The sequence below is a fragment of the Echiichthys vipera genome (assembly GCF_963691815.1).
Source record: "Echiichthys vipera genome assembly, chromosome: X".
Lineage (NCBI taxonomy): Eukaryota > Metazoa > Chordata > Actinopteri > Perciformes > Trachinidae > Echiichthys > Echiichthys vipera.
This window is the reverse complement of record NC_139825.1, coordinates 13,634,505-13,652,754: the sequence shown is the minus strand read 5'-3', so window position 1 is coordinate 13,652,754 and position 18,250 is coordinate 13,634,505. Positions and strand designations below refer to the sequence as shown.

The 18,250-nt window shown below is 32.9% G+C and overlaps 2 protein-coding genes across 2 annotated transcripts in view; one reads left to right on the top strand and one right to left on the bottom strand.

The window, feature by feature from the left end:
• The window catches only part of unm_sa1614 (un-named sa1614), a gene marked incomplete at its 5' end in the record, with an annotated part of 45,493 nt that extends 38,984 nt beyond the window's left edge, over positions 1–6,509 (top strand). Inside the window, one exon of the mRNA XM_083939914.1 lies at positions 6,029–6,509. Within this exon, the coding sequence (XP_083796040.1) occupies positions 6,029–6,103 (75 nt within the window). The 3' untranslated portion in view covers positions 6,104–6,509. The remainder of the gene's footprint in view (positions 1–6,028) is intronic.
• Positions 6,510–7,335: 826 nt separating this feature from the next.
• The window catches only part of st3gal8 (ST3 beta-galactoside alpha-2,3-sialyltransferase 8), a 61,832-nt gene continuing 50,917 nt past the window's right edge, over positions 7,336–18,250 (bottom strand). Inside the window, exon 9 of the mRNA XM_083938505.1 lies at positions 7,336–10,448. Coding sequence (XP_083794631.1) covers positions 10,281–10,448 — 168 coding nt within the window. The 3' untranslated portion in view covers positions 7,336–10,280. The remainder of the gene's footprint in view (positions 10,449–18,250) is intronic.

Genomic DNA, 18,250 nt, shown 5'->3' with positions numbered 1-18,250 from the left:
CCCCGATATGCTATACTATGACTTTTTATGACCTTTTTTCCCCCGATATGCTATACTATGACTTTTTATGACCTGTTTTCCCCCGATATGCTATACTATGACTTTTTATGACCTGTTTCCCCCGATATGCTATACTATGACTTTTTATGACCTGTTTTCCCCGATATGCTATACTATGACTTTTTATGACCTTTTTTCCCCTGATATGCTATACTATGACTTTTTATGACCTTTTTCCCCGATATGCTATACTATGACTTTTAATGACCTTTTTTCCCCTGATATGCTATACTATGACTTTTTATGACCTTTTTCCCTCCGATATGCTATACTATGACTTTTTATGACCTGTTTTCCCCCGATATGCTATACTATGACTTTTTATGACCTTTTTTCCCCTGATATGCTATACTATGACTTTTTATGACCTGTTTTCCCCCAATATGCTATACTATGACTTTTTATGACCTGTTTTTCCCCGATCTGCTATACTATGACTTTTTATGACCTTTTTTCCCCAATATGCTATACTATGACTTTTTATGACCTTTTTTTCCCGATATGCTATACTATGACTTTTTATGACCTGTTTTCCCCGATATGCTATACTATGACTTTTTATGACCTGTTTTTTCCCCGATATGCTATACTATGACTTTTTATGACCTGTTTTCCCCCGATATGCTATACTTTGACTTTTTATGACCTTTTTTCCCCCGATATGCTATACTATGACTTTTTATGACCTTTTTTCCCCCCGATATGCTATACTATGACTTTTTATGACCTTTTTCCCCCGATATGGTATACTATGACTTTTTATGACCTTTTTTCCCCGATATGCTATACTATGACTTTTTATGACCTTTTTCCCCGATATGCTATACTATGACTTTTTATGACCTTTTTTCCCCCGATATGCTATACTATGACTTTTTATGACCTTTTTCCCCGATATGCTATACTATGACTTTTTATGACTTGTTTTCCCCCGTTATGCTATACTATGACTTTTTATGACCTTTTTCCCCGATATGCTATACTATGACTTTTTATGACCTGTTTTCCCCCGATATACTATACTATGACTTTTTATGACCTGTTTTTCTCCCCGATATGCTATACTATGACTTTTTATGACCTGTTTTCCCCGATATGCTATACTATGACTTTTTATGACCTGTTTTTTCCCCGATATGCTATACTATGACTTTTTATGACCTTTTTTTCCCGATATGCTATACTATGACTTTTTATGACCTGTTTTCCCCGATATGCTATACTATGACTTTTTATGACCTTTTTTCCCCTGATATGCTATACTATGACTTTTTATGACCTGTTTTCCCCGATATGCTATACTATGACTTTTTATGACCTTTTTTCCCCTGATATGCTATACTATGACTTTTTATGACCTTTTTCCCCGATATGCTATACTATGACTTTTAATGACCTTTTTTCCCCTGATATGCTATACTATGACTTTTTATGACCTTTTTCCCTCCGATATGCTATACTATGACTTTTTATGACCTGTTTTCCCCCAATATGCTATACTATGACTTTTTCTGACCTGTTTTTCCCCGATCTGCTATACTATGACTTTTTATGACCTTTTTTTCCCCAATATGCTATACTATGACTTTTTATGACCTATTTTTCCCTGTTATGCTATACTATGACTTTTTATGACCTTTTTTCCCCGATATGCTATACTATGACTTTTTATGATCTTTTTCCCCCGATATGCTATACTATGACTTTTTATAACCTGTTTTCCCCCGATATGCTATACTATGACTTTTTATGACCTGTTTTTCCCCGATCTGCTATACTTTGACTTTTTATGACCTGTTTTTTCCCCGATATGCTATACTATGACTTTTTATGACCTTTTTTTCCCGATATGCTATACTATGACTTTTTATGACCTGTTTTCCCCGATATGCTATACTATGACTTTTTATGACCTTTTTTCCCCTGATATGCTATACTATGACTTTTTATGACCTGTTTTCCCCGATATGCTATACTATGACTTTTTATGACCTTTTTTCCCCTGATATGCTATACTATGACTTTTTATGACCTTTTTCCCCGATATGCTATACTATGACTTTTAATGACCTTTTTTCCCCTGATATGCTATACTATGACTTTTTATGACCTTTTTCCCTCCGATATGCTATACTATGACTTTTTATGACCTGTTTTCCCCCAATATGCTATACTATGACTTTTTCTGACCTGTTTTTCCCCGATCTGCTATACTATGACTTTTTATGACCTTTTTTTCCCCAATATGCTATACTATGACTTTTTATGACCTATTTTTCCCTGTTATGCTATACTATGACTTTTTATGACCTTTTTTCCCCGATATGCTATACTATGACTTTTTATGATCTTTTTCCCCCGATATGCTATACTATGACTTTTTATAACCTGTTTTCCCCCGATATGCTATACTATGACTTTTTATGACCTGTTTTTCCCCGATCTGCTATACTTTGACTTTTTATGACCTGTTTTTCCCCGATCTGCTATACTATGACTTTTTATGACCTTTTTTCCCCCGATATGCTATACTATGACTTTTTATGACCTGTTTTTCCCCCGATATGCTATACTATGACTTTTTATAACCTGTTTTCCCCCGATATGCCATACTATGACTTTTTATGACCTTTTTTTCCCGATTTGCTATACTATGACTTTTTATGACCTGTTTTCCCCCGATATGCTATACTATGACTTTTTATGACCTTTTTTTCCCGATATGCTATACTATGACTTTTTATGACCTGTTTTCCCCGATATGCTATACTATGACTTTTTATGACCTGTTTTTTCCCGATATGCTATACTATGACTTTTTATGACCTGTTTTCCCCCGATATGCTATACTTTGACTTTTTATGACCTTTTTTCCCCCGATATGCTATACTATGACTTTTTATGACCTTTTTCCCCCCGATATGCTATACTATGACTTTTTATGACCTTTTTCCCCCGATATAGTATACTATGACTTTTTATGACCTTTTTTCCCCGATATGCTATACTATGACTTTTTATGACCTTTTTCCCCGATATGCTATACTATGACTTTTTATGACCTTTTTTCCCCCGATATGCTATACTATGACTTTTTATGACCTTTTTCCCCGATATGCTATACTATGACTTTTTATGACTTGTTTTCCCCCGATATGATATACTATGACTTTTTATGACCTTTTTCCCCGATATGCTATACTATGACTTTTTATGACCTGTTTTCCCCCGATATACTATACTATGACTTTTTATGACCTGTTTTTCTCCCCGATATGCTATACTATGACTTTTTATGACCTGTTTTCCCCGATATGCTATACTATGACTTTTTATGACCTGTTTTTTCCCCGATATGCTATACTATGACTTTTTATGACCTGTTTTCCCCCGATATGCTATACTTTCACTTTTTATGACCTTTTTCCCCCGATATGCTATACTATGACTTTTTATGACCTTTTTTTCCCACGATATGCTATACTATGACTTTTTATGACCTGTTTTCCCCCGATATGCTATACTATGACTTTTTATTACCTGTTTTTCCCCGATCTGCTATACTATGACTTTTTATGACCTTTTTCCCCCGATATGCTATACTTTCACTTTTTATGACCTTCTTTCACCCGATATGCTATACTATGACTTTTTATGACCTGTTTTCCCCCGATATGCTAGACTATGACTTTTAATGACCTTTTCCCCCCCGATATGCTATACTATGACTTTTTATGACCTTTTCCCCCCGATATGGTATACTATGACTTTTTATGACCTTTTTTCCCCCGATATGCTATACTATGACTTTTTATGACCTGTTTTCCCCCGATATGCTAAACTATAACTTTTTATGACCTGTTTTTTTCCCCGATATGCTATACTATGACTTTTTATGACCTGTTTTTCCCCCGATATGCTATACTATGACTTTTTATGACCTTTTTTCCCCCCGATATGCTATACTATGACTTTTAATGACCTTTTTCCCCCCGATATGCTATACTATGACTTTTTATGACCTTTTCCCCCCGATATGGTATACTATGACTTTTTATGACCTTTTTTCCCCGATTTGCTATACTATGACTTTTTATGACCTGTTTTCCCCCCGATATGCTATACTATGACTTTTTATGACCTGTTTTCCCCGATATGCTATACTATGACTTTTTATGACCTGTTTTTCCCCCGTTATGCTATACTATGACTTTTTATGACCTGTTTTCCCCGATATGCTATACTATGACTTTTTATGACCTGTTTTTTCCCCGATATGCTATACTATGACTTTTTATGACCTTTTTCCCCCGATATGCTATACTATGACTTTTTATGACCTTTTTTTCCCACGATATGCTATACTATGACTTTTTATGACCTGTTTTCCACCGATATGCTATACTATGACTTTTTATTACCTGTTTTTCCCGATCTGCTATACTATGACTTTTTATGACCTTTTTCCCCCGATATGCTATACTTTCACTTTTTATGACCTTCTTTCCCCCGATATGCTATACTATGACTTTTTATGACCTGTTTTCCCCCGATATGCTAGACTATGACTTTTTATGACCTTTTTTTCCCCCGATATGCTATACTATGACTTTTTATGACCTGTTTTCCCCGATATGCTATACTATGACTTTTTATGACCTTTTTTTCCCCGATATGCTATACTATGACTTTTTATGACCTTTTCCCCCCCCGATATGCTATACTATGACTTTTAATGACCTTTTTCCCCCCGATATGCTATACTATGACTTTTTATGACCTTTTCCCCCGATATGGTATACTATGACTTTTTATGACCTTTTTTCCCCCGATATGCTATACTATGACTTTTTATGACCTGGTCCCCCGATATGCTAAACTATAACTTTTTATGACCTGTTTTTTTCCCCGATATGCTATACTATGACTTTTTATGACCTGTTTTTCCCCCGATATGCTATACTATGACTTTTTATGACCTTTTTCCCCCCGATATGCTATACTATGACTTTTTATGACCCTTTTTCCCCCGATATGCTATACTATGACTTTTTATGACCTTCTTTTCCCCGATATGCTAGACTATGACTTTTTATGACCTTTTTTTCCCCGATATGCTATACTATGACTTTTTATGACCTGTTTTCCCCGATATGCTATACTATGACTTTTTATGACCTTTTTTTCCCCGATATGCTATACTATGACTTTTTATGACCTTTTTTCCCCCCCGATATGCTATACTATGACTTTTAATGACCTTTTTCCCCCCGATATGCTATACTATGACTTTTTATGACCTTTTCCCCCCGATATGGTATACTATGACTTTTTATGACCTTTTTTCCCCCGATATGCTATACTATGACTTTTTATGACCTGTTTTCCCCCGATATGCTAAACTATAACTTTTTATGACCTGTTTTTTTCCCCGATATGCTATACTATGACTTTTTATGACCTGTTTTTCCCCCGATATGCTATACTATGACTTTTTATGACCTTTTCCCCCCCGATATGCTATACTATGACTTTTTATGACCTTTTTTCCCCCGATATGCTATACTATGACTTTTTATGACCTGTTTTCCCCCGATATGCTATACTATGACTTTTTATGACCTGTTTCCCCCGATATGCTATACTATGACTTTTTATGACCTGTTTTCCCCTGATATGCTATACTATGACTTTTTATGACCTTTTTCCCCCCAATATGCTATACTTTGACTTTTTATGACCTTTTTCCCCCCGATATGCTATACTATGACTTTTTATGACCTTTTTCCCCCCAATATGCTATACTTTGACTTTTTATGACCTTTTTCCCCCCGATATGCTATACTATGACTTTTTATGACCTTTTTTTTTAACATATTTTACAAGTCCTTTTTTTCATATACTATACTACTACTATACTTTTTTTAGAACAGTAAATGTAAATCGACATGTCTGTGTCTGTGTGCAGCATGGTTACATAGAGGACGAACCAGACCAGAGAGGTTTGTTTCCGTCATCTTTTGTCCAGCTGCTCTCTGACTGAAATGAACCTGGATCGAACAAGACATGGCCAGGACCGGTGCAGACCCTGGATCAGCACCAATCCAGACTACATCAGTCAGCCTGGAGAACCAGAACCTGGAGCCTAGGAGAACCAAACCAGATCAGTACTGAGCAGATATTGCAGAGTTGCTGTCAGGTTTTTATCCCACTCCACCTCCCAGGACTGGACTGATCTGGTCCTGTCCAGCTCCGGCATCCTGTGAGTTCACATGATCTACAGTCCAGCCACAGTTCATGTTGTCATTTTAACCAGCATTTCTTATGCCTTCTGTTACCATGGAAACGTTACAGATGACCTTTCAGTGAAGAATCTAGACCAGACTAGATCTTTATGTAGCTCGGGTCATGTGATAATTTTGCCATGGGGACTGCCTCGCACAAACTGATCAGCGAAGTTTCAAGTCTGATGTTTACTATAGTTTTATTTATTTTCTTATTTTAAGTTAAAAAATAATATTTTATTAAGCACATCCCTTCAAAGTATAACAATCCACTGGACTTTTATTTTGAAGTTCAACTGAAGAACTTTTCTCTGTACTAATTTATTGTAATGTATTTAATGTTATTGATCCGGTGGAGATCATTCAGCTCTTACGCGCCATCTCAGACTCTGCCTCCTTGGAGGCCCGGGTGTGGCTCACAAGGTTCAACAAGTGACCATAGCACAAAGAATTGTGGAATACTGAAAACCAAAGGTTAAATACGTGTTGTCAGTTGAACGGACTCCAGTTGTCAGCTCTAAATTCAGGTGACATTAGAGGAGGCAGACCCTGAAATGGGACACAGCTGATGCTTCCAGCTGCCTTCAATGTCACAAGACATCACGACACCTCAGGGCAATTACTGCCTCTATTACAAGAAATAATTCCCTCAGTTTAACAACAAAAACATTTTCTAATTTTCACATGATCTTTTTCACAGCATAACAACATATTTTTAATCCTTTAATGATTTTCCTGTTATCACTACATACAAAATAATTCAGTTTTAACAAGCACAAGTTATCACCTTTTACCGTTATATCACTCATATCAATGTTTTCTCTTCCTTACAAAAAGATAAATTGATTTGTGGAAATAAAATATTTCTTGCTGGAACAGAATAATTTAGTAACTGGCGAAAACTGAGCTGAATTTGGTGGAGGTACTAACCTGCCATGAGGAAGAACCTTTATAGAGACCAGTTTCTCAACAGAACTGTCCTCATCTGGGTTTGATTGTGTCAACATTTACCTCCAGAGCTTTTGATAGAAAAAAAACTTCAAACTTTGTTTCATATTTTTTTATTTCATTCAAAGTGACAGCGGTGATCCTATGTTTTGAAACATCACAGTGCTACTGTCTGTTTGGTAACTATGAATGAATGAATTGATGATCAGCAGGTTGTTAAGTGATAACAGTCACAGTTTAAACATGATGAGCTGAATTAAAGCTATGATAATGACACATACATCATGATTGGTTGATTTCATTTAATCTGCAACTTCCTGCATTCCTGATGGAAATAATCTCTACATTTCCAGACTGCAAAGACTCTAGTAAGCACAACTTTGGATTTATACTCACATGAAACTCACATTTTGTCAGTGTGAGGAAGTAAATATTTTTACTATAACTTAGTCTGCAAATTCCAAAACCTTTCATCCGGATGTTAAGTCCAGCTCAGGACTCTGGAGGGCTGCTGCTCTGTCATTTAGTGGCTGAATGTTCCTCATAAAGTTGATAATTTCCCAGTTTAACAGTAAGAAGTTCCTCCGGGGGAAGCCAACTAAGTGTTTAATCTCAGCAAAAAACTATAAAAAACAAGCAACAGATGTTTCAGATGTCTCTGCATTCGACTTGTTCCAGACAAACCAGGTTGAACTCCAAACGGCAGCTGAGTTACTGACAGAGCCACAGCCTCCAGATGACAATTCAGCATTTATGATTATTAATAGAGGCCTCAGTCTGCTTCAAACTAAGTGCTTGTTGGACTGTCCAAAAACTCCCTTCCCAATAGCCGCATCTGACAATTATTATCTCTACAAAGAGGTTTGTTGGACGGAGCTCAGAGAGGAGGTGGGATGCAGCCAGGAGGAGTCAACTATTGTTATTAACCCTTCATATGACCCATTTCTTTTCTAGCAAATCCCAGTCCGTTACACATTGTATCAGCAAGTTTCTTTGAAGCAGCCCGAGCTCTTTACGGAGCGATTTCACACCAGCAGCTTGGTTTGAATCTGTAAACGGAGCCGCGATATAAACTGTTTTTTTAACTGATACTACAGTATATGTGAAAGGGGTAGCCTCAGCTACGGCCTGTTCAGTTAAAGACAAATTAGTAAGCCCACTGGAAACCTTGAGTCCATGTCTGTGGCATTTTTAGCAAGAAAACAAAGGGATAAGAAAGCTTAAGTTTGATTACGTGCTTCCAATCAGAACAGTAAATGAGTAAAAACAGAGCACCAAGGTTAGCATGCTAATCCCTCGACAAGCAGCGGCAATGTAAAGAACAATGTGTTTGTTATGGAAGGCAAATTATACTTTCTTCATATTGCCATCAAGCAAAACAAAAGCACAGCTGAAATAAACTATACGAAACTTTGATGGACGGTCAATTTAGATTCAGACTCAAACTTCCTTAGTGTGAAAACGTCCTGAAACGCCTCAATGTGTAAACAAAGCCACAAACATTCAGACGACTGTGACTGACAATCAGCAACAGTTTTTGTACATTCACAGTACAGGTGTGACAGCCCCCTGCACGCTGTCGTCTCCCTTTAACATCATTCATATGGTTGGTTATTTTTGGTCGGACTTACATTGCACTACAGCTTCCACTCATCCATGCACCGCACACTCTGGTGGTGTTACTGATGGTTTGACTTTGTCCTTGTTAAGTTTTGTTTGATAAATCCTTAGTTAAAAGTCTGAGGGTTTCTTCATCTTTGTCGCTCCCATCCTCTGAGCTGGGACTCGTTGCATCATGTCTGTCCATGAAGTTCAACAGTCTGCAGCTGTACTCTGAGTCACATCTTATGTTGTTGTAGAGTTTACGGCCTACCATTAACGTCAGCTACTGCAGCTGAATAACAAATGTGATTAAAATGCCAATGCTTTATTCAGTGAAATCAGCTTAAAACCTGCAGACTGTTGAATCATCTCAGGCGACACGATGAAGCTCAAACACAGGCTCCTCCCACCCACTGCCTCCAGCTTCATATATGGTCGTGACAGGAAGTGTCACTAGCCTACATTCAGAAAATGTAGACATGACAGAAAAAAAAACAACTTTGCTGTCCCATTTCCAGTTCAAGTCTGTCAGGACAAAAACATCAGGACGGTTTGTGTTAAGATTCAGTTAGAATAAATGGATGGATTATAAATGAAATACAAAATAGAAAATGTCACATGGACAGAGATGGAACAACAAGGCAACACTTTGTGCCATTACATCTTCAGGGCAAAGTGCTTTGATAAAAAAAAGAGGTTATCCCTGTATAATGTCTATAACATCCAATAAAAAATATATAAAAAGTCTGTGGTTGTTTCCCGCTCAGAGCAAAACTTGTGGTCGATCCTTGCAGACTGCAGGAGAGGCTGTCTGTTTGAACAGTGGAGGGTCCCGAAAAACAATCTGTATGTTCAAGTTCAGCTGGAACTCATCTCAACCAGCAGGAGTCTGCAGAGGGAGGACATTTTTGCCCGGCCCAACGTGAAGTTAGCCGATTTTGGCGCCTCCCACTCCAAAAAAGCTCCGCCCGCAGGTAATCCAGCATGTGAAAATGTCGCTGCCCAACAGCAGCTTCATTCCTGCATTCCAGATGTCTGACTCAAGGCAGATGTGATGATTGACGTGCAAGGAGTACAGGTCTGATTCCTGTCCAAATCTGGCAGCCGTACACGGTCCAGGGACTGCTCAAATTGAGGACAGCGGGGTGTCTCGATACTTGGCCGCAATGAACCAGAAAGGTTACTAGACAAGATATAGCTGGTTCTTGATCTCAACAATTAAGTGGTGAGTGATCTGCTGGTCTGTAAGCAGAATGGTCTGTCATTCAGCATGTCTGTCGGATGGTCAATATGTCTATAAGTCTATATGTCGATCAAAAGGCGTGTCGGGCCTGTCCGTGGGTCAGCAGGTCAGTCCAGAACCATGTCTGTAGTTCAGTGGTTGGGTCACAGGTGCAGACTGATCTTGCCTTCCTTGGCTAGCTTGTGGATGATCTGCGTTTCGAAGTCGGCGCTGTGGACTCCGGTCTTCCTAAAGGCTCCAGCATAGCGGTTCTCCTCCCAGTAATGATGCCAGTTCCCCTGCTGGTCGGCACCGTAACCGAACACAGAAACCTGAAAACAGACAGGAAGCGTTGCCATGACATACTGCAACATAATAAACCGTGACACACTACGGCATGAAAAAGTTGTGGTATAGTATGTAAAAAAAACATTACAGTTTTGTATGTCATAAAAAAGTCATACTACAACATGTTGAAAAAAGTCATAGTATAGTATGTCAAAAAAATCATAAAAAAGTCGGTACAGTATGGTGAATAAAAGTCATTTAAAAAGAAATAGCATAGCATGTGGAAGAAAAGTCATAGTATGGTGTGTTGAATAAAGTCATAATAAAGTCATAGTATAGTGTGTTGAATAAAGTCATAAAAAAGTCATAGTATAGTGTGTTGAATAACGTCATAATAAAGTCATAGTATAGTGTGTTGAATAAAGTCATAAAAAGTCATAGTATAGTGTGTAGAATAAAGTCATAAAAAGTCACAGTATAGTGTGTTGAATAAAGTCATAATAAAGTCATAGTATAGTGTGTTGAAAAAAGTCATAAAAAGTCATAGTATAGTGTGTTGAATAAAGTCATAAAAAGTCATAGTATAGTGTGTTGGATAAAGTCATAATAAAGTCACAGTATAGTTGTTGAATAAAGTCATAAAAAGTCATAGTATAGTGTGTTTAATAAAGTCATAGTATAGTTGTTGAATAAAGTCATAGTATAGTGTGTTGAATAAAGTCATAACAAAGTCATAGTATAGTGTGTTGAATAAAGTCATAAAAAGTCATAGTATAGTGTGTTAAATAAAGTCATAATAAAGTCACAGTATAGTGTGTTGAATAAAGTCATAATAAAGTCATAGTATAGTGTGTTGAATAAAGTCATAAAAAGTCATAGTATAGTGTGTTGAACAAAGTCATAGTATAGTGTGTTGAATAAAGTCATAAAAAAGTCATAGTATAGTGTGTTGAATAAAGTAATAAAAAGTCACAGTATAGTGTGTTGAATAAAGTCATAAAAAGTCATAGTATAGTGTGTTGAATAAAGTCATAAAAAGTCATAGTATAGTGTGTTGAATAAAGTCATAAAAAAGTCATAGTATAGTATGTTGAATAAAGTCATAGTATAGTGTTTTGAATAAAGGCATAATAAAGTCATAGTATAGTGTGTTGAATAAAGTCATAAAAAGTCATAGTATAGTGTGTTGAATAGTCATAAAAAAAGTCATAGTATAGTGTGTTGAATAAAGTCATAATAAAGTCATAGTATAGTGTGTTGAATAAAGTCATAATAAAGTCATAGTATAGTGTGTTGAATAAAGTCATAATAAAGTCATAGTATAGTGTGTTGAATAAAGTCATAAAAAAGTCATAGTATAGTGTGTTGAATAAAGTCATAATAAAGTCATAGTATAGTGTGTTGAATAAAGTCATAATAAAGTCATAGTATAGTGTGTTGAATAAAGTCATAAAAAGTCATAGTATAGTGTGTTGAATAAAGTCATAATAAAGTCATAGTATAGTGTGTTGAATAAAGTCATAAAAAGTCATAGTATAGTGTGTTGAATAAAGTCATAAAAAGTCATAGTATAGTGTGTTGAATAAAGTCATAAAAAGTCATAGTATAGTGTGTTGAATAAAGTCATAATATAGTGTGTTGAATAAAGTCATAAAAAGTCATAGTATAGTGTGTTGAATAAAGTCATAAAAAGTCATAGTATAGTGTGTTGAATAAAGTCATAATAAAGTCATAGTATAGTGTGTTGAATAAAGTCATAATAAAGTCATAGTATAGTGTGTTGAATAAAGTCATAAAAAAGTCATAGTATAGTTGTTGAATAAAGTCATAAAAAGTCATAGTATAGTGTGTTGAATAAAGTCATAATAAAGTCATAGTATAGTGTGTTGAATAAAGTCATAATAAGGTCATAGTATAGTGTGTTGAATAAAGTCATAAAAAGTCATAGTACAGTGTGTTGAATAAAGTCATAATAAAGTCATAGTATAGTGTGTTGAATAAAGTCATAATAAGATCATAGTATAGTGTGTTGAATAAAGTCATAAAAAGTCATAGTATAGTGTGTTGAATAAAGTCATAATAAAGTCATAGTATAGTGTGTTGAATGAAGTCATAAAAAGTCACAGTATAGTGTGTTGAATAAAGTCATAATAAAGTCATAGTATAGTGTGTTGAATAAAGTCATAAAAAGTCATAGTAAAGTGTGTTGAATAAAGTCATAAAAAGTCATAATGTAGTTTGTTGAATAAAGTCATAGTATAGTGTGTTGAAAAAAGTCATAAAAAGTCATAGTATAGTGTGTTGAATAAAGTCATAGTATAGTGTGTTGAATAAAGTCATAAAAAGTCATAATGTAGTTTGTTGAATAAAGTCATAGTATAGTGTGTTGAAAAAAGTCATAAAAAGTCATAGTATAGTGTGTTGAATAAAGTCATAGTATAGTGTGTTGAATAAAGTCATAAATAGTCATAGTATAGTGTGTTGAATAAAGTCATAAAAAGTCATAGTATAGTGTGTTTAATTAAGTCATAAAAAGTCATAGTATAGTGTGTTGAAAAAAGTCATAAAAAGTCATAGTATAGTGTGTTGAATAAAGTCATAAAAAGTCATAGTGTAGTGTGTTGAATAAAGTCACAGTATAGTGTGTTGAATAAAGTCACAGTATAGTGTGTTGAATAAAGTCATAATAAAGTCAAAGTATAGTGTGTTGAATAAAGTCATAATAAAGTCATAGTATAGTGTGTTGAATAAAGTCATAAAAAGTCATAGTATAGTGTGTTGAATAAAGTCATAATAAAGTCATAGTATAGTGTGTTGAATAAAGTCATAAATAGTCATAGTATAGTGTGTTGAATAAAGTCATCAAAAGTCATAGTAAAGTGTGTTGAATAGTCATAAAAAGTCAAAGTATAGTGTGTTGAATTAAGTCATAAAAAGTCATAGTATAGTGTGTTGAATAAAGTCATAAAAAGTCATAGTATAGTGTGTTGAATAAAGTCATAAAAAAGTCATAGTATAGTGTGTTGAATAAAGTCATAATAAAGTCACAGTATAGTGTGTTGAATAAAGTCATGAAAAGTCACAGTATAGTTTGTTGAATAAAGTCATAGTATAGTGTGTTGAATAAAGTCATAAAAAGTCATAGTAAAGTGTGTTGAATAAAGTCATAATAAAGTCATAGTGTAGTTTGTTGAATAAAGTCATAGTATAGTGTGTTGAATAAAGTCATAAAAAGTCATAGTATAGTGTGTTGAATAAATTCATAAAAAGTCATAGTATAGTGTTTAATAAAGTAATAATAAATTCATAGTATATTGTGTGTTGAATAAAGTCATAAAAAGTCATAGTATAGTGTGTTGAATAAAGTCACAAAAGTCATAGTATAGTGTGTTGAATAAAGTCATAAAAAGTCATAGTATAGTGTGTTGAATAAAGTCATAAAAAGTCATAGTATAGTGTGTTGAATAAAGTCATAAAAAGTCAAAGTATAGTGTGTTGAATTAAGTCATAAAAAGTCATAGTATAGTGTGTTGAATAAAGTCATAAAAAGTCATAGTATAGTGTGTTGAATAAAGTCATAAAAAAGTCATAGTATAGCGTGTTGAATAAAGTCATAATAAAGTCACAGTATAGTGTTTTGAATAAAGTCATAAAAAGTCACAGTATAGTTTGTTGAATAAAGTCATAGTATAGTGTGTTGAATAAAGTCATAAAAAGTCATAGTAAAGTGTGTTGAATAAAGTCATAATAAAGTCATAGTGTAGTTTGTTGAATAAAGTCAGAGTATAGTGTGTTGAATAAAGTCATAAAAAGTCATAGTGTAGTTTGTTGAATAAAGTCATAGTATAGTGTGTTGAATAAAGTCATAAAAAGTCATAGTGTAGTTTGTTGAATAAAGTCATAGTATAGTGTGTTGAATAAAGTCATAAAAAGTCAAAGTATAGTGTGTTGAATAAAGTCATAAAAAAGTCATAGTATAGTGTGTTGAATAAAGTCATAAATAGTCATAGTATAGTGTGTTGAATTAAGTCATAAAAAGTCATAGTATAGTGTGTTGAATAAAGTCATAAAAAGTCATAGTATAGTGTGTTGAATAAAGTCATAAAAAGTCATAGTATAGTGTGTTGAATAAAGTCATAAAAAGTCATAGTGTAGTTTGTTGAATAAAGTCATAGTATAGTGTGTTGAATAAAGTCATAAAAAGTCATAAAAAGTCATAGTATAGTGTGTTGAATAAAGTCATAATAAAGTCATAGAATAGTGTGTTGAATAAAGTCATAAAAAGTCATAGTATAGTGTGTTGAATAAAGTCATAATAAAGTCATAGTATAGTGTGTTGAATAAAGTCATAGTATAGTTTGTTGAATAAAGTCATAGTATAGTGTGTTGAATAAAGTCATAAAAAGTCATAGTATAGTGTGTTGAATAAAGTCATAAAAAGTCATTGTATAGTGTGTTGAATAAAGTCATAAAAAGTCATAGTATAGTGTGTTGAATAAAGTCATAAAAAGTCATAGTATAGTGTGTTGAATAAAGTCATAAAAAAGTCATAGTAAAGTGTGTTGAATAAAGTCATAGTATAGTGTGTTGAATAAAGTCATAAAAAATCATAGTGTAGTTTGTTGAATAAAGTCATAGTATAGTGTGTTGAATAAAGTTATAAAAAGTCATAGTATAGTGTGTTGAATAAAGTCATAATAAAGTCATAGTATAGTGTGTTGAATAAAGTCATAATAAGGTCATAGTATAGTGTGTTGAATAAAGTCATAATAAAGTCATAGTATAGTGTGTTGAATAAAGTCATAATAAAGTCATAGTATAGTGTGTTGAATAAAGTCATAATAAAGTCATAGTATAGTGTGTTGAATAAAGTCATAAAAAGTCATAGTGTAGTTTGTTGAATAAAGTCATAGTATAGTGTGTTGAAAAAAGTCATAGTATAGTGTGTTGAATAAAGTCATAAAAAAGTCATAGTATAGTGTGTTGAATAAAGTCATAAATAGTCATAGTATAGTGTGTTGAATAAAGTCATAAAAAGTCATAGTATAGTGTGTTGAATTAAGTCCTAAAAAGTCATAGTATAGTGTGTTGAATAAAGTCATAAAAAGTCATAGTATAGTGTGTTGAATAAAGTCATAAAAAGTCATAGTGTAGTGTGTTGAATAAAGTCACAGTATAGTGTGTTGAATAAAGTCACAGTATAGTGTGTTGAATAAAGTCATAAAAAGTCATAGTATAGTGTGTTGAATAAAGTCATAATAAAGTCATAGTATAGTGTGTTGAATAAAGTCATAATAAAGTCATAGTATAGTGTGTTGAATAAAGTCATAAATAGTCATAGTATAGTGTGTTGAATAAAGTCATAAAAAGTCATAGTAAAGTGTGTTGAATAGTCATAAAAAGTCAAAGTATAGTGTGTTGAATTAAGTCATAAAAAGTCATAGTATAGTGTGTTGAATAAAGTCATAAAAAGTCATAGTAAAGTGTGTTGAATAAAGTCATAATAAAGTCATAGTGTAGTTTGTTGAATAAAGTCATAGTATAGTGTGTTGAATAAAGTCATAAAAAGTCATAGTATAGTGTGTTGAATAAATTCATAAAAAGTCATAGTGTAGTTTGTTGAATAAAGTCATAGTATAGTGTGTTGAATAAAGTCATAAAAAGTCATAGTATAGTGTGTTGAATAAAGTCATAAAAAGTCATAGTATAGTGTGTTGAATAAATTCATAAAAAGTCATAGTATAGTGTTTAATAAAGTAATAATAAAGTCATAGTATAGTGTGTTGAATAAATTCAAAAAAGTCATAGTATAGTGTGTTGAATAAATTCATAAAAAGTCATAGTATAGTGTTTAATAAAGTAATAATAAAGTCATAGTATATTGTGTGTTGAATAAAGTCATAAAAAGTCATAGTATAGTGTGTTGAATAAAGTCAAAAAAGTCATAGTATAGTGTGTTGAATAAAGTCATAAAAAGTCATAGTATAGTGTGTTGAATAAAGTCATAAAAAGTCATAGTATAGTGTGTTGAATAAAGTCATAAAAAGTCAAAGTATAGTGTGTTGAATTAAGTCATAAAAAGTCATAGTATAGTGTGTTGAATAAAGTTATAAAAAGTCATAGTATAGTGTGTTGAATAAAGTCATAAAAAGTCATAGTATAGTGTGTTGAATAAAGTCATAAAAAGTCATAGTAAAGTGTGTTGAATAAAGTCATAATAAAGTCATAGTGTAGTTTGTTGAATAAATTCATAGTATAGTGTGGGGAATAAAGTCATAAAAAGTCATAGTGTAGTTTGTTGAATAAAGTCATAGTATAGTGTGTTGAATAAAGTCATAAAAAGTCATAGTGTAGTTTGTTGAATAAAGTCATAGTATAGTGTGTTGAATAAAGTCATAAAAAGTCATAGTATAGTGTGTTGAATAAAGTCATAAAAAAGTCATAGTATAGTGTGTTGAATAAAGTCATAAATAGTCATAGTATAGTGTGTTGAATAAAGTCATAAAAAGTCATAGTATAGTGTGTTGAATTAAGTCATAAAAAGTCATAGTATAGTGTGTTGAATAAAGTCATAAAAAGTCATAGAATAGTGTGTTGAATAAAGTCATAAAAAGTCATAGTATAGTGTGTTGAATAAAGTCATAATAAAGTCATAGTATAGTGTGTTGAATAAAGTCATAGTATAGTTTGTTGAATAAAGTCATAGTATAGTGTGTTGAATAAAGTCATAAAAAGTCATAGTATAGTGTGTTGAATAAAGTCATAAAAAGTCATAGTATAGTGTGTTGAATAAAGTCATAAAAAGTCATAGTATAGTGTGTTGAATAAAGTCATAAAAAAGTCATAGTAAAGTGTGTTGAATAAAGTCATAGTATAGTGTGTTGAATAAAGTCATAATAAAGTCATAGTGTAGTTTGTTGAATAAAGTCATAGTATAGTGTGTTGAATAAAGTCATAAAAAGTCATAGTGTAGTTTGTTGAATAAAGTCATAGTATAGTGTGTTGAATAAAGTCATAAAAAGTCATAGTATAGTGTGTTGAATAAAGTCATAAAAAAGTCATAGTATAGTGTGTTGAATAAAGTCATAAATAGTCATAGTATAGTGTGTTGAATAAAGTCATAAAAAGTCATAGTATAGTGTGTTGAATTAAGTCATAAAAAGTTATAGTATAGTGTGTTGAATAAAGTCATAAAAAGTCATAGTATAGTGTGTTGAATAAAGTCATAAAAAGTCATAGTATAGTGTGTTGAATAAAGTCATAAAAAGTCATAGTGTAGTTTGTTGAATAAAGTCATAGTATAGTGTGTTGAATAAAGTCATAAAAAGTCATAAAAAGTCATAGTATAGTGTGTTGAATAAAGTCATAATAAAGTCATAGAATAGTGTGTTGAATAAAGTCATAAAAAGTCATAGTATAGTGTGTTGAATAAAGTCATAATAAAGTCATAGTATAGTGTGTTGAATAAAGTCATAGTATAGTTTGTTGAATAAAGTCATAGTATAGTGTGTTGAATAAAGTCATAAAAAGTCATAGTATAGTGTGTTGAATAAAGTCATAAAAAGTCATAGTATAGTGTGTTGAATAAAGTCATAAAAAGTCATAGTATAGTGTGTTGAATAAAGTCATAAAAAGTCATAGTATAGTGTGTTGAATAAAGTCATAAAAAAGTCATAGTAAAGTGTGTTGAATAAAGTCATAGTATAGTTTGTTGAATAAAGTCATAAAAAATCATAGTGTAGTTTGTTGAATAAAGTCATAGTATAGTGTGTTGAATAAAGTTATAAAAAGTCATAGTATAGTGTGTTGAATAAAGTCATAATAAAGTCATAGTATAGTGTGTTGA